The 25133-nt window shown below is 41.2% G+C and overlaps 1 protein-coding gene across 2 annotated transcripts in view; it reads left to right on the plus strand.

The window, feature by feature from the left end:
* Positions 1-25133, plus strand: part of EIF2B3 (eukaryotic translation initiation factor 2B subunit gamma) — a 99879-nt gene that overhangs the window by 50013 nt on the left and 24733 nt on the right. For both annotated transcript variants that reach the window (XM_064665391.1, XM_064665392.1), the window contains 4 exons: positions 17910-18040; positions 18690-18883; positions 23045-23122; positions 23809-23957. In XM_064665391.1, the coding sequence (XP_064521461.1) occupies positions 17910-18040; positions 18690-18883; positions 23045-23122; positions 23809-23957 (552 nt within the window). The remainder of the gene's footprint in view (positions 1-17909; positions 18041-18689; positions 18884-23044; positions 23123-23808; positions 23958-25133) is intronic.

Genomic DNA, 25133 nt, shown 5'->3' on the forward strand with positions numbered 1-25133 from the left:
AAAATGCTTTAACTACACTAAAAGGAATGCTAAGCCCTACCTGAGTTTCTTATTCAGATATTTTTAAAAAATAATAACAGCATAAGTGAACAACTAACATTTTTGTCTTTTTTCTGCATCCTTTCTTTTTCTAATCTATCCATGCTTTTTGGCTGCTCATTTTACTGGGGCTCCCCCATTGTTAGCCCTGTGAATACATTTCTGACCTTTGATTTCCCCCACCACAGTCTGTTTTGGCCTTTGCAATCACCTTCTCTCTGCCCCTTCACATCCACCACCGCTGCAGGTGGGCTATCTCTGTAGCATCCTATGTTTTTAGCTTGTGATGTTCCTCTGTCAAAACTCTGAGACCACCCACTGAGAGTAAGAAAAACATCCATTTATGGAAGTGGAGAAGGATCTTAGCTATAATATTTCATGAAACAGGCAACACCCCCCCATGTTTATCTTTAAAAAACAAACAAATGAACAACCCCCCTCACAGTAAGTAGTTCAGTTTGGAATAATGTCTTGTTCCTAGACTTTTTATAGCCCTCTCATGCCTATTATATATACTGAATGCTCACTGAGCTCTCAAGAGTTTTCTCCCCTTTTAAGTAAGATGAAAGATACAGGGGCTAAGTGTTGTGTTCATAGTGCATTTTCTTAGCAGATAAACTGACATGTGAAAAAACATTGAGGGTGGGAGATTTATGTTAGTCTTGACCATATACAAATCTTGTGATGCAGCTGGATACATGACTGAAAGAGCTCTTCCAGAATAAGGGTCTGTGGGTTAAAAATAAGTGCAAAATCTGTGTTAACCTCCAGAGCAATTTCTTAACCATGCATAAGAATAAGCCTTATCCAATATTTTGACTGGTACATGAAGGCATTGTACAAGTTATTTTAGTTCACATTCGTCTACAGAAACATGTAGGAAAGATGAGAAAGCTTCAGGAGCAGCAGATGCCTTAAACCTGGAATAAACCATGTATTCAGCATATTTCAGAAAGCTGGTGACGTTTTGGAATTCTTGTGTTTCCTGTGGTAGCATGAAGCAGCACTTAGACTTCTCCTTTGTCATACAATACGTAGGACTCATTTCTTGAAATCCTAGCCATGTAGTTTTGCTGGTATTAGACATTTCTGGAATATTAGACATTTCACACGTTCAGTTATTTTTCCCTGGTAGTTCATTCTGTTTTGAATTTAGATCTGTGGGACAAGGATGGTCTTTGTCAGATATGTCTGAGTAATAGTAGTAACTTCAGATTTCAAGGCTTTATGCTATTTCAGTTGAAACTGGTGAGATCTTTGACTTCGTCAGTCAGGATTTTACCTTTTATTAACCAAAACCAGCAGAGTGAAATCCTGCTTTTAACTCTTCCAGTTTCCCCCAGGTCCCCAAAGAACAAGTCTACTGGATTTTCTGCAAGTATGACCGATCAGAGTTTTTTGTTTGTTTGTTTTCTATAGCGAGGTCGTTCTCTGACTTCACTATTTTTTGAGGCTGTGCTGCTATTCTGTGACACTTCCACGGCAAATAGATATTTACAGCAGCTAGGCAGCATTTCTTAAGACCTGATAGCAACAGGCTTAGTAATGGCAGGTATCTGCTTCATTCCCTTTATTACACAAATGCTGCTTATTCGGTCAATTGAGGGAGTCAATTGCAAGTAATGTGCTTAACTGGCAAATCTGGGGAATGGGACTTTTGCCATGAGGAATAACTTAGGCTTTCAGACTTCTGGCATCAGTGGGCATTTGCAGCTTGTTTTTCTTCTCTGAGGAAGGGGAGGACAGTGCATACCCAGTGATCTTTCCATGTTTGGCAGTAATATGCCAAGACTTTTGAAAGACCCTGTGGATCATTTCTGCCTCAGAAGTACTGACATCTACATAGTTATTTGGGTTTAAGGATTCTTTTTAATACTTTGGTTTTTAGTCTAGAGAGAACCTACAGTAAGATTTTGCCTCTCTGAAATTCCTCACCAGGACTGGAGAAGCTCAGATGCCTTGTTTAAGTTGCGTGTGTTTAAAACTAACAGCAGGGACTGAAGTGAACAGTGAAGCTCTTGTACAGTGCCAGGAAGTACTGACACAGTGTACTTCCTCAATATTACAATATTTACATTGTGTTAATATTTTAACAGCGGGGTTTGATGGCAGGCAGAACACCTTTTTTCATTGTTTGTGGCGCAGTGAAACATTTACATTTTTTCAAATGTTTTTTTGACATACAAAAGCCGAAAAGGTGTTGACCAGTGGTAAAAAAATTCAGATGCTACAACTGGCTTTTGCAGAGGAAAATTATGATTGCTTCCAGGTCAAAGGATTACATGAAAACTCATGTGGTTATCTATGTGGGATCTGTTTCTTCTTCAGTGAGTCCCAGCTTAGCTGCAAAGTGTTCCATCAAGCTCTCCCTGGGTGAATGTAGTTTGTACTGTAGTTTGTAGAATGTAAGAGTAAATTGCAGTCAGATTAATACATGCATTGTATTTGTATTTGTTGTGTGACAGTTTTGGAAAAAGGCTGAATACTCACCTCCAAGGTGAAGTGATACCAAGGTTTTTTTCATCAGCTTGGCCACTGTCTGTGGTACTAGACAGATACCTTGATTTTTCTGTGCACTTGCTTCCTCTTCTGGGTGGGATTGTTTGGAAAATAATCAGTATTTGTTTGGCAGCAGTGAGATTCTATGATGAGGGATGTTAGGAGAGATCAAAATACTGTTTGGTAGCCTATAACTCAGTTTGTAGTCCTTTAATACATTTTTATGAACTATTTTAAAAGGCCTGAATAGTAGATTCTCCTGCCTGAAGTTTTTTATTGCAGTATAGCAAATCAAACTTTTAAAAGGCAGCGCTTGCTAGTGCCTTTGAGTAGAAGTCAGAGGAAATGTTCTGTTTATTAGAACCTCCTCAAATATGTATGTCCAGACAAAAGTAATACGATGCCCCTAATGTTACTTAAACCTGGGGAATTTATTTTTCAGGAATGAAACTTTTTTCTCTTTTCTAGGAGGAAAAAATGCATTTTGTCAGTTAAATCTCTGTTATTCATCCACCAGTTCAGCAGTGGATCCTGGTGAAATCAAGTGTGCAAGGGTCCTACCCTCTCCAAATCTACCAAGGTCAAATGCTTATGGTTCCACAGTGGCTTGGGCAACAGCCTAAGAAATTCTTGTCCACGGCAGTTTATTTCCTACAGCTGGAATTTGTTCCTTCCATTCTTTCCACACTTCTGTGTCACTAGGGTAGGTTGATCAGCTGCAGTGCATTGGCAGCCTCTGCACAGGGGTGCCAGTTCGAGCACTGGGAGCTCTGCCTTCGGATGGACGTCTCCATCCCTGCATCCACAGGGGATACCTGACACTGGTGACTTCTGGGTCTGTTCCCACTAGATTCACAAGAGTCACAGACCATACCCTGCTACCAACTGTATTCATTCTGTCTGAACAGGGACTGTGACCTTAATGTGAAGCACCTCTTGTTTGGGCTGAATTTTCAGCTTGTGGTAGCTGTCCTATCCTTGGTATGTTTTATCAGAGACCTTTGGTTCTTCCCCGGGTTCCTTTCTGCATCAGTGAAGTTAGAGTTGCTGAGGTTGGCCTCGGTAGAGAGTCTGTGGAATTGTATCACACCTCTGCACGGGAGGGAAGTCAGTTAAAAATCTGATCTCCTTGTATTTAGGTGAGAGCTTTCGTTTCCTCGGCATTTCCTTTTCCAGAGTAAGGCCAGCCCGAGGATTCCATGGGTGCTGCGCCTTGTGGCGTGGGAAGGCGGGCAAGCACAGGCCGTGTGTGCTGCTGGAGGTGCTCTGCCAGCACAGGGCAGGGATAGTTGAAGGTGAACACCTGCACTGCACGATGAACTGCACAGTATTGCTTTTCTTAAAGCGGTCGTTCCACGAGCTGAGCCAGCAGCGAGGCAGAAGCAGAGGCTGTAGCTGGCTGGGGGCACGGCTCCACCCCACAGCTGGCGGGCCTCACACCCCTGGGGCCCTGGGGTGGCAGCCAGCACAGTAGCCAGTCCCTTTTTTGGCACTCTCCTGAGTGCTAGGTTGGAATCCTGCCTCGCTGCTGCATTCAGGGCAGATGGAAGAACAGAGTCCTTATTCCCTTTCCCCCGTGAACTTCATGTGTAACGGAGGGCAGGATCTAGGCCTGTGCCGTGTGAGCCCGGCGTGTTGCACAGACATGCACTGATACTTCTTTACTGTGTGCTGACAGTTGGATTGCCAACAATCCCTGCAAAGCTGCTACCAGGAGAAATGTGATCGAAGTGAAATTATGTGGTAGCTTGCGTTCTGCTTTTCCACAATCTTTCTAAAGCTGTAGCCTGGTGAAATAAGATAACTCATTCAGGGGAGGGCGGGAGGGGGGCAGACAGATATAGAGCAACCCCTTTCCCTGTAAAGTTTTAACACGGAAGCTTCAAACTTGCTTTGTAAATTTAAGTCGCTATATACATCCTGTGAATATGCTAGAGAGCATATGTAATATGCATTTATAATATATGTATGCAGGAATGGCATTGTGCCCGCAGTCAGTTGTGCAGGTATAGATGACAACATTTGTAATATGTGTAAGAATTCCACCTCATTGAAGTAGACTGAAAGTCTAAAGCCAGATCAAGGCTGCCTAAAGCAAAGCAGTATGTGATCCTACTTATTAAGTTGCCTCCCCAAAATCACTTTTCACGAATTTCATCAGTGCAGAGCCTGTCAGGAATATGCTAATCAGACCTTAGTTACAGGTTGAGCATACAAAAAGCTACATTTCAAAATACTAACTTTGTAAATATAAGCACTTGGCAGTTAGGAAGTGCCACAGCTGACGCTCCCCGTGCAACTTTTTGCTTTTGTATTTGCCCTATATTATGGTACAGTCTCCAGTTACGTGACTCTGTATGTTGTTTTGAGGGTTTTTTTCCACTCTGTGACCACTGCTTCATTTGTTGCCTGAGATATTTGCTGAAGGAGATACTGTTCAATATTATTTGTAACTTCTATAGTTCAAGTGAAGGCCACCAGCCTTACTCACTGTTTAAACCCTGTTCTGAAGATAAGGTAAATACTTCGCTTTTGGATTCTTGGTGCTCATCACTGGTACTGTAATGCCCTGCACACATTTCATTAACTATCTTTCCAGCACCCCTATTAGCAAAGCAGTGGTTTTTCCCCTTCTGAAAGGGGGAAAGCTGGGTACACAAGAGCTAAAGTTTGAAGCATCTTCATCTTAAGTATGCCATTTTTCAATCCTTAATGTTATACAGAGAGCTCATAATGTTGAAAAAAATCTTTTCCATTGGTGATAGCTGTTACAGGGTGACACTGATAAAATCAAAAGCACACAATCAGTGGCAAACTGCAGAAATTAGATTTACGTTCTGCATTCAGCAGTATCTGTAGTATCCTCTGACAGAAGGGAATTACCAAAAAAATTTTAAAAATCAGTTCTTCAGGCATCATTCATTTGCCTTACATCTTAGCAGTTCTTTTCTCCCCTCGCAGCCCTCTGCCTTGTACATTTAGCACACATGTTCTAACAAATGAGCCAGTCATTCTTCTGCCTCATTACACAACCGTGATTCATCCTCAGGGCATAGTCCATCTTTGCATTGGGGGAAGAAGAGACTGAGACTGGGGAGAGAGGAAAAGTAGGTGTGTTTTTAAGGGTTGTGTCATAATGTACACACATGAGTTCTTAAAAAAGGTATAAGCAACATGCTTATAGCTTTTCTTAATTTGAGTACCCAAACTGTTACCCTGATATTCTTTTAAGTATGTGTATATATATTTTTATATATGACACTTTTAGAATTAATCAGCGAGGCTACTGTGACTCTTGCTAACGAAGTAGCTGTTATCAACATAGATTTATCACTTTCAGGTCAGCTGCCAGAGGGAGATGGGATGCTCTAAGCTTCAAAGAATATCCAGCTCAGCATCTGTAACCTTGGCCTGAAGCATATTCTGTTTCTCTGTGGAGTAGTACATGAACACTGCAGTTACCCTGCAGAAAAGAGAATGGAGCATGCCCAATATAGGAGGACTTATACCTTTTAGAAATAAAAAAAATTAGCTGCAAAATAGGTCTCTTCCAAGCATGTGCAAACAGTGTTTTTTCAGACTTAGCTTGATGTAGTATGGGCACATTTTCTGTTTATAAATGTAACGCCCCAATGAAAAGACAACCCTGTGCCAAATTACAAGCATGGAAGTGCAAGAGCTTTTCAACAGAGCAGATGAAATATTTTACTGTGGTCAAAACAAAGGTTTTTTCCATAATTTTGTTCTTGGAAATAGCTGAGACATTTTTGATGAAGCTATCCAAAAAATAATCAGCTCGAGGCAAACACCTGGCATAGGTAATTTCTGCCAAAATAGTTACACTTTGGCAAAGTTTACAAACAGATGAAGACAGAAACTTACAACAGGAAATGCTGGGCAATGTATCTATAACCACCCCAGTTGCACCACCACTGAACGCTGGTTGTCTCAGATCTGGTGAAGGCAGGTGCCACTGTGTGTTTGCTCAGATGTTCTGGGTTCTCTGTTGCTCATCAGAGTGGCACATGCATTTTCTGACATAAGAAGATCTTTTGACTTCATTTCAAAAGACTGTGTCGGTATATCTAAAACTAAGTTGACAATGCACATCTTCCTCTTATACGTTAGGACATTTCACGTGCTTTTGTGGTGTCCTTCCCTCTTTTTTCCCCACCCCTCTTCCTCCTAACAGCAAGGTAAAATTTTATTGTGTTTAGTAATGTGTTTTGCAAATCAGCATTTTGTCCCGAATTTGACCCTTCTGAACTGCTGGGTGTAGAAAAAGCCACCGTTTCCCTGGTACAGTCACCTGGGAAGTGGGCAGCTCTGCCTGTGGCCAGCAGGAAGATGGGTGGTACTGGAAAGGCAAGAATAATAAACAGCAGCACTGTGGTCACTTCAAAAGGTCTGACTAAGCATTTGCAGCGCCTTGTCCTGGGAATGCTGAGTGCTAATATCTTGCTTGCCACCAGGGAAATCCACTTCCCCTGGGGAGCCCTTCTCTTGGGGTGCATCCCATGAGAGGCTGAGCTAAGAAAACAAATCGGCTCTTCTGCAGTTCTGGAGAGCTGCCTGCCAGAATTTGCCAGTAGAGAAACTTTTCTGAACTGAACAAATTTGCAGTAAACTTTATAGCCAAAGTCAGTATGGTTTGTTTACGAAGTTAAACACTGGATTTTTTTTTTTTTTTTTGAACTGCTGAAATAAATAAGAGCAAATTGTGTGAGGTCATAGCGCTCTGCCGTTCCAAACTGCTTCAGCTGCAATCCCAGAGCACGCTTCTCTGCTCAGCTCCCCTCCACTGTGTCCAGAAAGCTTTCACTAGGAGGGGAGAGCAAAGTTTGCTGTCTCAGTGCTGTGTTCTGAGATCTGTTGCCCTGAAAAGAGCTGCAGTGGAGCTACCCTTCTCCTCCCCGATAAATGGCAGGGCAGTGTGAGATCTTTGGAAACTGGAGGTGTGAGTGACTGGCTCTGGAGCTCCTGCTTGGATGGCTGTGTGCTATGCTGTACACAAAGGCCCCTGCAGGTTTATATTAAGGTGCTGCCCAGACTAAACCAGTGCATTTTTTCTTTTTCCCCTCTAAATGCCTTTTTATCATTCAGGCTGTCACCTGTGTTTCCTGGCAAGGGCTGCTGGCTGGGGGAGGTCTGGCAGAGCTGAACACCCAGCTTTGGTGGTCTTTGTGTGGCTGCCTGAAAGATGGCTTAAAACAGAACCTGCTCTGTGAATACCTGCGAGTTAACATGTGTCAGCCGTGTGGCTGGAAGGTTTCTCTTTTGCTGTAAAGAGAGATTTTATAATGAATACTTTCCTTGTGATTAAAACGGATAAATAAACAAATAGCTCCTACAGGAAGTATACTGTGTGAAGACAGGGCAAATAGATTGTGGTTTCCAAACAAGGAAAAGAAAAAGGGGAGGAGGGGAAGGGAAACAACTAACCTAACCCGAGTTCGTTCTTAGTGTATTTAATCTATTAGAATGTGAAATGGCAATTCATCTTTCCCATTTCCTTTCCTTGTCAAACATATCCAGCTGTTGGAGCTTTCCCTGCTCCCCAGTAGAAATGCCAAGATTTGAAATTTGTTGATGTCCTCCTCCTCCAGGGTATCCTTACTGTTATCATCTTTCCATGGTACCAATCAAGCTCACTCCTGAAACCTCAGGGGAAAAAACCCTAATGATCCTAACTAGATTTAAACACATTACGATTTTCAGCAAATGCCTTCTGTAAGAAATACTATTCCTTTTCCTGTTAGCAACCTGCCTGGGAGCAGACATATCTTTAGATGTGCTGAACTGGAGCTGATCAACTTCCTGAAGAATTGCAAACCTCTCTGTGAGACCATGATATGCCATAGTGGCCATGTGCCTGAGATAGTGGAAGCACACTTGGTTGCAGCACAGCATTCTGTGCGTGCAAGCTGCTCCTAATGAAAATGTTTTCCTGAAGTAAATGTTAAAATGTGTTAATTTTGTTCTCTGACTTTGATTTACAACACTTTGGATTCCCTAAAAAAAGGAATTTAGGGAGGGCATGAAAAAGGTCATTCAGTTATAGGATCGTAGAAATATTTAGACTGGGAGGGATGTATAGCAAGCAGTCTCTAGTCCAACCTCCTACTCAAGTAAGTCTAACTTTTGTGTTGCTCAGGGGGTTTTTTTGCAGTTGAGTTTTGAAAATCTCTGAGGATGAAGACTGGGCCTTGTCCCAGGACTGTACCACTCACTGAAAAGTTGTTTTCTTTATGTCCCAACTGGAATTTCCCTTGTTGCAGCTTGCATTTGTTGCCTCTTGCCCTTTTACTGTGCACCTCTTGGAAAAGTCAGGCTGTCTTCTATATCACTTCACTTGTGGTAGTGGAAAACTGTAATCAGATTCCCCTGCAGCCTTCCCTTCTCCGAACTGAACAAACCCAGCTCCCCCTGCTTCTCCTCCTGCGTCATGTGCTCCTAGCCCTCTTGGTGGCCTCAGCTGGGCTTGTTCTGATCTGATAATAAACATTAAAAATTGTTAACTGTTCTTTCCACTGTTTGATGCAGTTTCAGTTTCCTTGGGTAGCCTTCAGTCAAGTTGACTTTTGCCTTCTTACAAGATGTGGATTTGGAACCAAGGAGAAATGATGAATCTTTGACCGATCTTTGTGTACTTTTTTCCCTCCTTTTTTTTCCCCTTTAATGATCACCACTTGGACAGTATTCTTTTGCATTCTTTTATTGGTGCAGTGCGTTTTCTCCACCCAGCAGTACTTGCATGTAAGATAATACTTTGGGTGAAGTTACTATCTTACCTTGCTGGACATCTCCCTGTGAGGATACAATATTATAATATCACAAAAATTTCTCTTGCAGTGGAAAACATTATTCCCTTGTATTTTCTACTCAGATTATCTGAATATACAATTTTCAAGAATTTTTAAGATAATCTTTTCCTTTCTTCCCCTCTCTGTTTTGCTTCTAAAAATCTCTTCTTCCACACCGCCTCAGTCACTGACTCATCCTTCTGAAATGCTGAGTCCCCTTTTACTGACAGGTTGAACTTTTGGTAAAGAGAGAAAACAATAATTGTTTTCCTAGTATTCCACGTCTCTCATAGTTTTTGTATTCTAGGTGTAGGTTCAGTGTTAAATTTCATTGTGCCTTAGCCAGTCAAATGAAACATGAACAATAATAAAGATGTCTGTAACACTGTTGCTGACTTTATTATTGCATTGAATTATCATGATATTTTAACTTCATAGAGAAGTTAGAATAGAAGGGAGAATAAATGCTACCAATGATGATAGGGCACACATGCATGAATGGAGTAGCTAAGAACTATCTTCTTTAAGTCAGTAAACTGTCATTCAGTCAGTAGTGGTATTCTGAGTTCCATTTTGAATGTGATAAATAGCTGGAGTGTGAGGTAAGGGCTGATCTTAGAGCAGTCTTGAATCAAAGAAGAGCAACTGCAAATTTCTTAAAGGGAAAAAATAAGAAAGGGAGTATAACATTTTAAATAGTCTATGGGAAATGCCGAGTGCTGTCTAGCTAAGTTACTGATTTTGAAGAAGTTCAAGACCTGAATGGAGAGAAGGAGGGACATTTCCCTAAATCAAAGATGCAGAGATGAACTATAGCCCACACACCATTTTACACCAAACTTTTATGGATTAATACCATCTGGAAAGAACATTATGAATAAAAGCAGGCTTGTGAAAAAGAGGAGATGGGATTCATTGGCCAAAAAACTTTCTCTTAAAGTTCTTCAAGAAAGGATAAAGTAAAGACCGAAAAAAAGTTTAGTCTTATCACAGGCAGAAGATCATGTTGCAAATGCCACGGTAAAAAGAACAGAAGAGTTGTCCTGCAGGGAGAAGTGAAGCAAGGATTAGTAATCAATGGAGAGGATAGGAATTTGTTAAGGTAGAATGATTGCTGTGGAGAAGGGTGTAGAAATGGTACTTGTACAGGTGGAAGCAGGACTAAATTACACACCAGAGCTTCCTCTTTATCTCCCAGAAGTTTTTAAATCAAACCAAGAATAGGTCCATTTGATTGCAGTCCCCCAAACGCTGTACCTGCATGGAGAAACAGCAAAGTGATGTGGACAGCTACAGTGCCTTTAATGCAGTCTCAGTGGAGTGGGGTGAAAGAGGTTGCCCATGTGAAGCTACACCCATGTCTGTATTTTCTGACATGTCTTATACAGACAAGTCTGAAGTGTTTGTCAATTTATCTAAATATATAATTACCCACCTTAAGTTTACGTAATTCATGGGTTTATGGATATGTGTCAACAAATGCATTGTATAGCGTGTTTGTTTAGGCATATTATCAGAATGCCTCTGTTTCTCTTTCAGAAAAGGAGCCTGATTTCTAAGGCACTGAGAAAAAAGTTGGTAACTCAGACACAGATGGCTGCAAAGGCGGAGGTGGGAGAGAATGGGGAAAGATGAGTTCTGGCAAGGAATCACGTTTGTTGCAGGTGCGCTTGTTTTAGAAGAATGGGATGCTGTCTGGGAATGAATGAGATCCATTCCTCAGCAGCGTGCACAACCTGCCAAACACCCTGGGTGGCCTCCGACGGCCTCAGAGACTTTTTGGTCAGAGAGAAGTTCTAAAAATGTCTAAACTTGCTGGCATTCCCATGCAAAAGCTGTATTAGTTGGGAGCTGTGGGGTGTTCCTGGCTGTTTGGCAAGAGGGCAGAGTTAAGGTTACTTAGATGACCTGAGCTGAGTGTGTGCACGCTTTCAAAGGATTTGAGTATGTAATTGAGGAGTTTTAATTTCTGTGGTCAATTTTTCAGAAAGCTGCCTTGTTTCCCAAAGGGCTTTTTGGCAGAAGTGGAAGTTAGATCCCTGCTCCTTTAACTGCATCCAGACTTGGTGGAACTTGAGAACAGCTTTTCATGTGGTTTGCATCCATACCATCCCTTTCATACTTTGATCTGGATCCTCTCCGTGTTGCCGTGTCTGCGACTGCCACTTTCGTGTCTTCTGCTTTTCCTCCGTCATCCCGAACGCGGGGTTTTGGTGGTGATTCTGCAGTTTTGGGAAGTCATTCATAAACTCGAGCCTGCAAAGCAAAGCTGTGCAGTTTTACTGGCTTGCAGTGTAATGGCTTTTGAATGAGTCACACACGCTCTTATGAGCGTTGGGACTGTGTTGCTGTCAGACTTGAACGCTGTAGTTAGAAAATAGCATGGAAAGACAAACGAAGCACAACTGCAGTCATGTGGAATTACCTTTTAGCAGAACATTTCTCAAAGTTTCCTTGTCTTCTCCATAGGCTTTTAGCTCCAAAAATAAAAAGCGACACTGACAAATAATTAATTGCTGTGAAATTGAGGGGCGGGTAGAAATATATTTACTCTTTTTGTGATAGAAATTTTGAGAGTAGAACAGGACGAATAAAACATAGCAAGATATAACAGATGTCTGATGGTATGATGGGTGTTGCAGGTTATTGAATTAGGCACAAGTAACTGCCTGGTAGTTTATTAGCTTTCCTGGTTGCTTTGGAGTTTTCCTGTATTATAATTGGTCTTGGGTACACCAAACAAAGGCAAAAGGATTATTGCAAGATATAACAGCAGAATTAACCTTCTGCAGGGATGTGGCACACACCCTATAAATTTATCATTTGATTTTTTTCCTTTTGTATGTAGCCCTTCCGTGCTTTCTCCACATTCTTAGCATGTCTCAGAAATTCCAGCATTTTCAGTAGTGAATCAGTGAGAAGAAGGGGAAAAGGCCTGTAATTGCTTTTTCCATCGAGCTTGTTAAAACCACGTTGTGGGAAATGGACCCAAACACTGTCTTTTAAGTGGTGTTGAGTCTGAGGCAGGTGGTATTAACTCAGAACTGCATTAACTCTTTTCAAATCTCTTTCCTGTTTCCTTGAGGAAACATGCCTGGTGTATATGTGTGGCAAGGGCTGTTTGCCTGCCTCTTGCATTGACATTTTAATTTGGTCCATGATATAAATATCATTTCCCTAATCCCCCTTGCCCTGACCCTGTTTTGTCTTTTCTTCAAAGTGAGTTGACTTTTTTTTCTTTAAGGAGGGGGGAGGAGATGGGAATGGTGGCTAGCTGCTCTAGTTTGGAGCATTAAATGCTCGGGGGGAAAAAATCTCAGAGTAACTGTTGTTTCTTTCTTTGTATTCACATGGAAATTTTTAATCTCCATCAAAGGATCAGGAGAAAATAACGTTGAGATTCAACAAGAGAGCTCCCAGCTTACATGGAATTTTTAAATGTTATTTGGCTTTATCCTTTAAGCGATGAGAACCATGAACTATGTACCTACAGGGTTCAGAATTAACTTTTCTCTTTCTTCCAACACACCCTCTTTTTTTTTTTTCCTTCCTCCCTCCCTTTTTCTTACATCTTTATTGTTCTGCATAAACATGCAACTTCTTTCTGGCCAAAACTGTAATTTGCCTTAGGATTTGTTTAGTTGTATTTATGTATACATTTCTAACATTAATTATGAGCACCAGTCTGAAATACAGCCTCATGTTCTCCTTTTGATGTGATCTGAAGAATCTCTGTTGAAGGCCATGGAGCTAAAATCAGAACCCAACCCAGTGTACGCTTGCATAGCTGTACAAGAGCTAACATTTGCCTGTTAAAAAATAAAAAAAAAAAGGCAAAAGTAGGTATAAAAGGGCTAATGATCTGCTTGTTTGTAGTGGGGAATCACAAACACACTCTGCACCTGTAGGTGTAGATGATTGTGCTAAGGATGGTAGCAGGGGACCCCCTGCAACTCTCCGTGGAGGGTAACAGCAGATTTCACAGGTGGGTGTTGGCAGCAGTGGTAGATTTCATGCTTCATCACAGATTAATAAAACAGGGAGGATATTAAAATGCTAATACTCATTAATACTATTTTATGGTGTTTAACATTAAACATGGAAAATGAAAATGAATGACAGCCGGTAAATGGAACTGACACTTGTGTTCAGGGTGTCCAAAGCTGGTGAGAACTAGCTGCAGGAAGTAAAAGCTGTGGATGCTCCCTTTCCTGCTGTGGGCCAAACCAAACAGCACCTACTGGTACCTAGACCTGTGCAAGCTCACCTAAATTTAGACTTAAATAGACTCTTCTATTATTATAAAATATTTTACGAAATTTTTCCCTTTACCAGGTTTGGTCAGAACCATTATTTTCTGTGTCATATGACAGACAGTCTCCAGTAATATATATGTCTAAGAGCAGAAATCACAGCCCATCGAAGCATAATTGGGGAATACGTTTTGCTTTTTTTAAGTGGTCAGTATTAGGTTTTTTCCCCAAAACTCTTCTTGTGTTTCAGTTGGCTACACTGTTCTTCATTTCTTGCTGAAGTTTCAATAAGCTTCCCTTCATCCCAGAGGCAGTTGCATTTCAGCAACAAGTAAAAGTTGGCCCTCTGTGGGCCATAATGTAATGTAATATAATATAATATACATAGATACAAACTTAATTCTGCCATATCATGGACGATTGTAAGTTTATTTATGGTTAAAAGTCACTGAAAGCCTCTGCATAGCTGTGTTTAAATATGAAACTTAAAGATCTAGCGTGTTTTCACCTAATGTTCTTCACAAGTAAAACTTTTAGTTTAGCATGAGCCTTATCTCTGCCTTTTCTGAGATGTAAAAATCCCAGAAACACTGAGAATACATAGCAGTGCACAGAGACCAGGGGTAAAGGGATTCTAAAGGTTTAGTTATGTCTCTCTATTAATAACAGTACTTGGTAAAATTATAGTTGTCTGTCCAAATATCCATTTTTGTACCTTAATGTTTTAGGTTTTAAATAAAATCAACCTTGAATATTCTAGGTTTATAATGCCTGGGTCTGAGTCTATAATCTACATAGCTGACTCCAAGTGACTGATGTGTGCTCTGAGCTCTTAGGTACATTTAATATAGACTTTTCCAGAAGGTTCTTTTGCTTTTAAAAAAATCTTCTCTTGAACTCCCAGCTTTTTCTTGTGCTTGCACCATGAATTTCAACTGCCCAGTTGTCTTCATTTCCCCCACTTATGCACCGTCTCTTGCCAACACCCCCTGTCTGTGACCTGCTGGGTGAACGGCAGATTCCACCCCAGAGATACTTCTTTTTACGTGCTTAAAATGTGATCAGTATCAACCCCTTTCAAAATTGCTGCCATCTCCTCTTGTTCTCAGAGGGCAGAAGCCACATAAAGTGCATGTCCCTCCCTTTGTTTACAAGCAGCCATTTAATGCCACTCTCCATCTTTGGTGGTTTAACTGAAAACCCGCGACTTTCTGTTGAGGTGAAAACAGAACTTCGAAAATCAGAGTTTAGGGAATGAAAGATCATGGAAAAGGGCTTGTTGCTTGGGCTAGATTTTATGAAAACATATTTATTTTGGCAAGTGTTTCTCAAAAGCAGGTTCATGTTTATGCTCTCTACCGTCTGGATTTTGTGGTGAGGTGTCAAGAGCATGCTTACTCCAAGTTGGCTTAGAATTGGATTTCTGCCAAAATTTTGTGTGCCCTCCTCTCCTTCCACCCACCCCTCTACTTTCTTTCTCCAGGTTATACAAGATTTCTCCTTATGTTGATCTCAGCGGGTATTTCATTTCCAAATCTTGGTGCTAAAGAAAACAACAAGCTTTAGAAAAAGGGGGATCCAAGTTTTAAAACCTGAAGAGAATAAAAAAGGTTGCTTTCTTCACCCTATGCACTCTTATGCTCATTTCTTTTTAATATAGGTATGTGAAGTTCAGGATTTGATTGCAAGAATTTTTAGCACACTAGGCCAGAACCTTTTTGATTTGTTGTCTCCTGTATCTAGATTACAGGCCAGTTGGTTCTTCCAAACTCTGCTAATTTTTTTCTCTCTTGATGGAGGGTCTTCAGTCCTGTGCCTCCTTTGATTTAAATTTCCTTCCTAGTCCCAGCCAGATGTTTGGTTTCCCCCACTGTTGACAGTCAGATAATAGTCTCACTCTATCGCTTCATATATCTACATTTGCAAGATCCGTTACGAAAAATTCCCAAATTTTTCTCACAGAGGGCCTTACTGTGTATTTTTAATATTTTCCAAAGGCAAATTCCTTTAATGTTGCATATAAATTGCTTAAACAGCAAGCAAAGGCGAACCTTCCTGTTTTTCCTTTTCCAGTAAGAAGGGTGTGTTTCTGAGCCACATCTTATGGATGACCCAGAGATTTGCTCCACCTTTGGCAAAGGAATGTGGCTAGCACTTCAGAGAATTACAGGAAAGCTTCAGGAGTTTGTCTAAGAAAGATTAGACCATCAAAAACCAGGCAAAACTTTGTCTTTCCCCCTTTCCACTGCTTTCATTTCCTACCGTGTTGTGTTGTCCTCTGCATCAGACTGTTTAAGACTGCCAAATACTTGGGTATTTTATAGGTAATATATCTTATAAATGCCATAGCCAGCCTCTGAGGGAAACAGAGGATTGTCGGTTTTGGATGAAGTATAAAACCCAAGCAGGAAATCATTGCTGAATGGCACAGCTGCAGGCAAACATTGTGAGCTAGTAAACTGCCCATCTGCACAGCCACACGTGTGTGGGAGCGCGGGGCCGGGGCGGCCGGGGCAGAGCGCGCCTGTAAGTGGTTAGCAGGGAGAAATTTGGTGATTAAAGAACGAAGTGTTTTGCTTCATTAGTTCCTGAAATTCAGCTATCTGAAGGTGATTATAATCTTGTTTTCAAGAAGGAGGAGAGGCTGAAGACGTAGGGCTTTTTCCTTGCCTGTAATAAAAAATAAAAGCAGAATTTCGGAGCCGGGGGTGGGCTTGATCATCCCACTGCAGGACGGAGGATGTGGCACAACCTGCCGTTGAGGACTGAAGGAAAAGTTTGTCAGGAAAAAGGAACACACTGTATTTGTTCACAGGGCTGAGCTGGCAATCACATCTGAATCTTCCCTTCAAAGTTAGAGGCGAGAAAGACTGCTTTGGTCCTTAGGGTTTGCTTCACTATTGTTGACCTGAACAGGAGCCTGGGTGGTTTTTGAACTGGATGTTTCTTAAAGTTTGAACTGTGTAAGGTCCCCCTTCGCTGGAGATTTTGCCAACCAAAATAATTTTCATGATACTCATTCTAGTACTTTCCTTTTGTAATGTAACCTATTAGTTAGTTCCTAGTTTTGCTGTTTTCCATTCTAAATAACTCCTCTTTCTTTGTGGGTTATTGTTTGTTGAGTTCCTCTAGCCAAGCTCGGTGTGTTAGTTCTCCCAGTCCTTCCTCTGAAGTTTAGCACTTCCTCTTACACATGCCAAGTTTGAGTTCATTTTCCGCATGATTTTCCCAAGTACTACTTTAAATAATCCACAATTCAGTAACTAAATGGAGATTGTTAAAATAATGAAACAACAACGATAAAGCTCTTTTAAGACTGCACTCCAACTGTAAAAGCTGTTGATTTGGGTTTTTTTCCCAAATACTTTATTGAAAAATAAAATTATCTTCTCGTAGTCAAAATTGAATTAACAGGGTTATAATCCCATTGTACAATAGACCGTCTACGCTGATATTTGTCATTTAGGAGAGTTTTTTCTTGATTCATTGCAATGTATAAGTCAATGCAAGAGTAAAGATAATGTAGAGATCGGGGTCCTTGTTTAAGGCATATGTAACTTGGGTTAAAACTCCTTGTGTTTTCTCTCCCTCCTCGTATTGGAATGCCAGAATGGGTATAATAAAAGTTGAAATTTGTATTGCCAGCTGAAGCCTTTGGAAGCTTTCTATTCACTGATGTGTTTTGCATCAGAACACCTAAAGAGCATCAAAGTCTTAGGACCTAAACTAGTTAAAACGTGCTGATTTCTCATGGTAAAAGGACTGAGTCTTTAAAATGTTCTGAAAGTTTCATGTGAACAAGAATACCGTTAATGTATGCATCATAAATTTAAGGATCTGATATTTCATATATCCTTGAGCATTTCCATGTTTTTATCACAAAGAAAAGGAGCTGCTTTAGTTTTTCCTCTATACACTCTTTATTCTCTCTTTTTATGTCAATTGATGTAGTTTTTTAAGCCACATAAGGAGAATTTCAGTTGTTGTCATTATAATGTTGGTACTTTCTGCATTCCATCTGCATGCAAGTATGAATTGCAGTGTGATGCTATAATAAATTATAGGTATCTCTGTTAAAGTATAGGGGAATTAGTTCTAAAGATGAAGTTTTTTCCTTATTTTCTATCTTTCTTTATATTTTAATGCATTAAGGAAGCATGTAACTAGTGGACATTGCCTTAGTGTCTTGCAATACCTGGCATTTTGATTTATCCTCATGAAAAATGTGCAAAATGTCTGATAATGTTATGCAAAGAAAAAAAAAACATGGAAGTTTTAGCATTCATGAACTTCATGTGTGCATCTCCTTCCCCAGGACAATCACATCTCTCCGGAGTGAACTGATTCCACATCTGGTTAGGAAACAGTTCTCTTCTCCCACATCATTGCAACAAGGACTAGATAACAAAGAAGAGGACCAAAAGAAAAGAGAACAAGCATCCCTAGGTCAGTACAAGTATCAAAAATTTGGGTATGTGAAAGTTTTAAAGTCCATATGCTGCAGCTGAGTTATTGAGTAAAGTACAGAATTAGCCTGCAACGCTAGTTTGGAGATCTGGGGTTTTTTTCTCATGATAAGAAAGATTCTAGCAGATTTCTTTTTCAAACAGTATTATGCATTATATAAATTATTTTGTCATTCCTTATTTTGATGTAAATCATAAACAAGTCAGCTAGGGGCTCTGTATTTTTTCTTCCAGAGTACAGGATATATAAATGCATTTTTGAAAATGTAATTTTAGGAGGGAGTTCCTAAAATTGCATAGGACAACAGGCTAAGCCTTAACCACCCTGCACTGGGAACTGGACAGGATCTCAGATCTTGGAACCTATTTTTAACATTTCCGCTGTCTCCTTGTGTGACCTTGGGCAAAACATTGCATCTGCCCTGATTCCTTGATTCACACCTGCAGAATAAAAATAAGCACTTACTCACTACATGTGATAAAATCTGTTAATGATTGCTAAGTATCCAGCCATTGAGATGAGGTGAGGCAAAGATTTCCCTTCACCAACACTATTTTAATGGTATTCCTCTTCAGAAAGTATTTCATTAAGTCCTGTCTTAACTTCATGCCATGTGTGTGTTCTCCAGACATTTATAGTTTCATAAAGGAAGATAATAGCTTGCTGAAACCTGCTCCAGATAACTCGTGTTGGAATGATCACAGAGGAGATATGACTGAAACTCTCCACGAAGGAAAAGTGCGCTGCTACGTCCATATAATGAAAGAGGGGCTGTGCTACCGAGTGAACACTCTTGGGCTGTATATTGAAGCAAACAGACAGGTGAGGAAAATACAGAGCTGCCTCCTGGGAATACAGCAGTAGTTTATGGCACATTTTACCCTCCAGGAGTGGCTCCCTGCGATACAGCTGAGGAGTATGTGGGAATTGAACCACTGCCATCTTATCTAGGCACATCGCCCTACTGCTTGCTGGATAGGGATGTGAGGCCAGGAAACAGGTCTGTCACTAATTTACTCCATGGCTTTGATTTAGCTAAGAAAACCTTCACCCCACACACTCCTGTGTGTTTGAGGGGCTGGGGCAAGATGTGCAGCCAAAGAGCCAAGAAGTGTGGAAAATAAGGATGGAAGTAGCTTTGGTAGCTTATCTAATCAATGTCCTCCATGTCCTAAAGGCAAGATCAGTTCTGACTGGACTCTTCCTAGTAGATGTTTGTCAGTGATAATGACAAAGGTTATTAGCAATTTGCTGGAAGACTTAAACTACCCTTACATTTAAATTGCCTAATGATTTCCATAATGAAAGAATTATTTTATGAAAAGGTTTCACTACAGTGGTACTTTGGGTAAACACAGAGGTGAAAGGTTGATCTGTTGCAGCATCTGTTGCAGCTTTCACTTTCACACTACTGAGAATTCATAAAATAAAAAAATCACTGGGGAGGATTAGAGAAATCCTGTACTACCTAATGAGCTGCTGAATAAAAGCTCTTAATATGTTTGTGGGGTGGAGATTTAGGTCTTTTGGGGGGGTTTTACTACACTGGCTGATGCAATGTACAAGTTCTCACTTTGCTCTGCTAGTGATGAACTTCATTGCTATCAGGAGTGGACAGCTTCCTCTAGTTTTGAAAGACTTAGGAGTGCAATAAGGAAAGACTCAGGATTTCTGGAAGTGGGGTTGGGAGAGCAATAATGTTGTATTGGGAATCCTGGAAGTGGTCACTGCCTTGCATTTGCTCTCAGATTGAGCTGATTTTGTTTAAATAACATGAATGGATTAATTCATGCAAATCAGAATTGCAGCATGGCAGCGTGAGTTTACACACTGGAGCTCTTTGTCCTTGGTGCCTGTAGAGGAACACAGAAATAAAATTATTTGCTTTGTGGCTGGAGACATGAGGAAGAGAGGCAGCATTGCTGCCTGTCAGAAGGAGAAAACTTTCCCCAAGAATAGCAGGAACAAGTGTGCCCAAAGGGTTAAAGGTGAACACCGCTTGCTAGGGGAAGTGTGCGTGTACATTTGGCAGCAGCCACTTCAGTAAAAAGTTATTGACTTAAGCCAGTCAGACTCCATGTGGGCTTTTTTGTGTTGGTTTTTTGTTTTTTGGTTGGTTTTAGTTTTTTTTTTAACCTAAATATTCTACATTTTGGTCAGTTCAGGAAATATGTTTGCTCCTGGGTGGTACAAAGAATTAGTGTTTTGAAATCACATTGGGGCCTTCAACTTTGTAAAGGATTTTCTTTGAATTTTTACCTTTTTCAGGATGGTAAAATTTTGAAGGAAACTATGTTGAGATAAAATGTAAAATGGACCTTAATGAGGAGTTGTGAGAAAGGAGTTCCTTTTTTCAGTGCCACCACATTTTGTTTGCTAATCCTCATAAAAGATACACAATTAATTTGATCTGCTTTTTTTACCTGTTTTGTTGGTCATTAAGGAAGACTTTTGGTATCTTGTTTGCCCTTGTCTTGGTCTTCACGGACCAGATTCTGATTCCCTTGCTGCAAAGCCAGGACCTGTAACACTGAGGTCCAAAAAGACAGGGTTATGGAGCAGTAGCAGTCCAGTCCAGTAGCTGCAGGAAGGAATGGCATCCTAACCCTCACCCTTCTGGTGAGGAAACAGTTTGCTCACATCATTTCACTTCCAGCTGGTTTTCTGGATGCCTGCAGCCTGTGTGTGGGCAGGTGGGTTCAGGAGGGAGTTATCTTCAATAGCAGGAAATAGTTTCTTTGTAAGATGAATTAAATCCAAACACATCTTAAACCTTGCTTTGACCCAGGCACTCCCTCTGACTCCTGCCCCCAGTCTAACCTTCCTTTTCAGAGTAAAATGCTTGAGCTGGTAGCTTTCTTGGGTTACCCCTCAGGCTGCACTACCATTGACTGATTCTAATAAGGTCTTTGCTCTGACCAGTAAAATCCTTTATTTATTTCACCACACACCTTTCCACTGAGGAGGGCAAGAGCCTTTCTTCATGTCTTTCCCTTCCCATAGATCAACAGTGGATAGCAGGAATCTTTCCAGCCTGTGCTGTAGGTATTCTTTGGTGTGTGTTCCTTGCTTGGATCTGTGTGTCAGGTGAGGACAACGTCCCTTCACCCAGCCAGCATCATCTGGGTGGATTGGCCAAGTTTGTGTGTTCTGGTAAGCTGATGGTTTTCTCTAGTGCCTGCACCTTGGACTGAAGGATCCAATCTACTCTTATTTTTTAAAAAATAAACAAAACACAAATCCAGTGGGAAGGACCAACTACAAGATGTAAAGAGCTACAGATGTGAAAATGTCTACTGGGGACAACAGCCAAATAGAAATGATACCTCAGATGTGTGAGTTCATCTGAGCTCACCTCACTCATCTGGATGAAGCATTAATTGTGAAAATTCTTACTGTGTGAAAACCAGCACTATTTATCCATCCTTGCATACTGGAAGGGAAAGAGGCTGGTCATATTATAAATATCCAAATAATTTCCTGCAACTATCATCTCATTTGAGATCTTGAGATGTATTTTCTGATCTGATCCCATCTTCTTCAGATCTGTGGGATTTGCTTCTTGAGGTTCACTCCCTAACCATCAGCCCTTGTTATCCCAGCTTTCTAAGGAGGTCGTTTTACACAGTTGTACTGTATGGCAGTTCCTTCATAGCAACTTTGGAAATTGCTGGCAACATTCAGCCAAATTCAACAGAGCAATAAAGATCTCAAAGATAAACTTTTCTAAGAGTTTTGTAAAAGTAGGTGCCTGTGTAAAGAAAAGAGAGACTTAATGAGTGCTACTCCCTCCCTTTAGGCAAAGCCAGTTGCACCATCACTGTGCTGAGACTCCAGCTGACCTCCCAGATGGACAGTCCGTGCACACATCCTGGCTGGCCAAACAGCATGTGGGGAGCTCCTCAGCAGCCCAACACACACTGCCTCTCTCTCAGGAGTTCAGTTTGCTGTGGCACACGGACCTCTTAGCCCTCATGCATCACTTTGCCACCTTCTGAGTCCCCTGTGTTTCTTTGACTGCCATCTCTGTCCTACCGAGACACATCATACATTGCATCACTCCTGCCAGTAACTGCAGCACCGTGTCTGTGCACTGCTGCAAGGCTCCCACCTCCCCTGAACTCCCCATCTGGGCTGTCATCACCTCCTCTGTGGTGTGTGACCTTGGCCCCAGCCTGACGCCAGGAGATGCAGAATGCCTCAGGCTGCTCTTTCACCCACAAAAGGAGGAATGATGGAGTGATATCCCATCCTCCTGCAACGCAGGCTCCTCTTTCTTTTCAGGAGCCAGTTCAGAATTGCTCTCCATGGATTTGTTCTTGGCTACCTCGCGGGCTGTGTCTCTCTCTATTACCATCTCTGCTTTGCCTGCTTATCTAACACCTGCCTTCTCCCTGTCAAGAGCCTTTTCTTGTGCAGCTTTCTACCATCTGGAATAGCCACTTGATCAACTTTAGTTTCTTTCTGCTTAAACACCTGAAATACAATTTTGTTGCCTCTACCTCAGTGTGCTACCTTGTGGAGTGGGTTTAACATAGTCATCTTTTTAAGCCAGTTTACAGATTTATATTTGGTATTACTTGCTTCCCTCCCTTGCTTTACTGGACAGCGTAAAACACACTGAGCAGCAATTGCAGTGGCAGATGCCAGGTATTGTAGTAACGTGCAGGATGTCACTGTGTTCAGCTGGAGCCAACCTGCTGCTGCTGATCCACTGCTTCTCCACAGGTGGGAAGCCAAATTGAGAGGAGACACGCAGTGCACTGCAGTGGCGGTGTGTACCTGTCTCCTTTACAAAAGTGGAAGATAATAAATCACACTTGGTGGACATTTAAAATGCAGTAACCTACCTTTTCCTGTAAATTAAAATGTTTATGACAGATGCAGTAGTGCAATAGAAACCAAAACCATCTTTGAGCTGTTTATGTAATGTGTGGGTACAGCACTGTCATGTTAACTTGTGATGTGGGTTTTTCCATCCAGGTTCCCAAGCTATTGCTTAATCTGGGTCTGGAAGAGCCACTGGTTCATGGGTCTGCACAGATCACTGACAGAGGCATGGTAAGTGTTCCCTTTTTCCATCTCTGCTCTTTCAATACAATTTGCACACACTTTGCTTCAAAAATTGCTTGCTAAAATTCAGTTCCATCGTTGGAAGTGAAGCTGAGTTCTGAAGTGTGGAATGGCAGTACAGGTGATCCAACCCAGAATCTCCTGTAGACTCACTCATGGGTTCCTGCCTTTTAATCTCTGTCTTTTAAAATGTTTGGTAAAAATTCTTTCTTACACCCAAGACCCCACTGCAGTCTCTTGTTCCCTGATGGCAGTTCCTAGTAGTTGACCAGTTTGCCTCCCAAAGGACACCAAACCCAGAAGGGGTCAGTATTTTAGATTTGCTTCTCCCTAAAGCATTTTGGTTGAAGACCAGCTTCAAGCTTCCCTTTGACAGGTCTCACTGGGCAAATCGGAGTGAAACCAGTGAGTACCAGCAGGACTGTTCTTACCTTACTGCATGAGACCTACAGAGCCAGACCTGCTAATGGAGTTTGACCAAGCTAATGGACCTTGAGAAGACTGTCCAACTGCCCAAATTTCTGGGTCTTTCCTCTGCCAAGGATCCCTCAGGGTAGAGCATGGTAAACTTCGTTGATGAGTGCTTGAGACACACTGTTTAGGCGAGGTGTATGGAGAACACATATTGGAGAAATCCTTGTGCTTTTGCTAGTTTCTGTTGTTTTCTTCCCCAGGTGGGATCAGACAGTATCATTGGGTCATCCACACAAATCGGGGAGAAGACATCCATTAAACACTCCATCATCGGCAGCATGTGTACCATAAAGGACAAAGTTAAGATAACAAACTGCATCATCATGAATTCTGTTACAATTGAGGAAGGGTACGTTACCTTTTTGTACCTTGGTTCCCTAAATTTGCAGTTTCTTTTTCTAGATAGGTCCTGAGTCAGTCATTTTTGTCCTGTAAAGAATTCTCAGCTGGAAGAGATGATACCAGACGGTGTGTTTCTAAAGACTGAGTCAGAAATAAGTCTCTATAACCAGTCTAGTAGTGCACAAGTGAAATGAATAAATGAGAGGACTGCAGTCTTGGAACATAAATTTCTTCTTTTTACAGTAGGTCCTGTCATCTTCAGAATGTGTAGGTAAGTCAAGTGGATGTATGAGTCTGTATGAGCTTGTGTGCTGTTCTTCCAAGCTTTATTTCAGTGGCTGGGTCTGTGAGTAGACCTAAAATAGAGGCACAAAACATATTTTGAAGTGGTACACTTACCAACTACAAATGTTCTTCTTGTGTCTGAACATTACAGCTTCACCTAAAAATGTCATTTTCTTTGGCCCTTTTCTGTTGTCCTGCAGCTTTACTTTACCATTGCCTATGCTGAGTAATAGAATGAATGAATAAACTTTTCAAAGAGAAAATCTGCCAGCTAGCAGAGGTTTCTTGTGCACTAAAGACACTGACTAAATAGTTAGCCTTGAGCTGTACATTTCCAAATGTGGGAAAAGTGGCCTATCTGTAATTGTTGATGTCTGCATGCCCCCATCTTTCCATACGTGCTGGCTTCCTGTGGATGTCAGTGGAAAGGAAACTGCTGATTGAGTCTGTGCAGACCTGTATAAATTCCCTGCTCCTTCATGGCTTGAGGTTTTCTTAGGGCCTCAGGAAAAAGGCCAAGCTCTTAAAAAATGCCAAGTTGGCTCTGAAAGTTGCATATCTGAAAAACATAAAACCCCAAAGGATGTGGGGTCTATGGAGGATACTACTGTTACATAACTAAATTACAGGTAAGTATGGTACCTTACCACAAAGTGTTTGTCTTTAATAGAAATCCACAGTAATTTCAAGCACATCATAAATCAGAATTCCATTGAGTATAGAAAATAGCTGGTTTCCAGTTCAATCACAGATGGATCCAGTATAGCTGTATCACAAGCACTGCTGTCATAAAAAGTGGAAGAACCTCTCTCATTTGATCATAAGATGCTCTGTCACTTTGATTAATGAATTGATGCCACAGTCATAATGATATGGTTTTGCATATGAGGTCAGCAGC

Source organism: Pseudopipra pipra, chromosome 9 (genome assembly GCF_036250125.1).
Source record: "Pseudopipra pipra isolate bDixPip1 chromosome 9, bDixPip1.hap1, whole genome shotgun sequence".
NCBI classification, from domain to species: domain Eukaryota; kingdom Metazoa; phylum Chordata; class Aves; order Passeriformes; family Pipridae; genus Pseudopipra; species Pseudopipra pipra.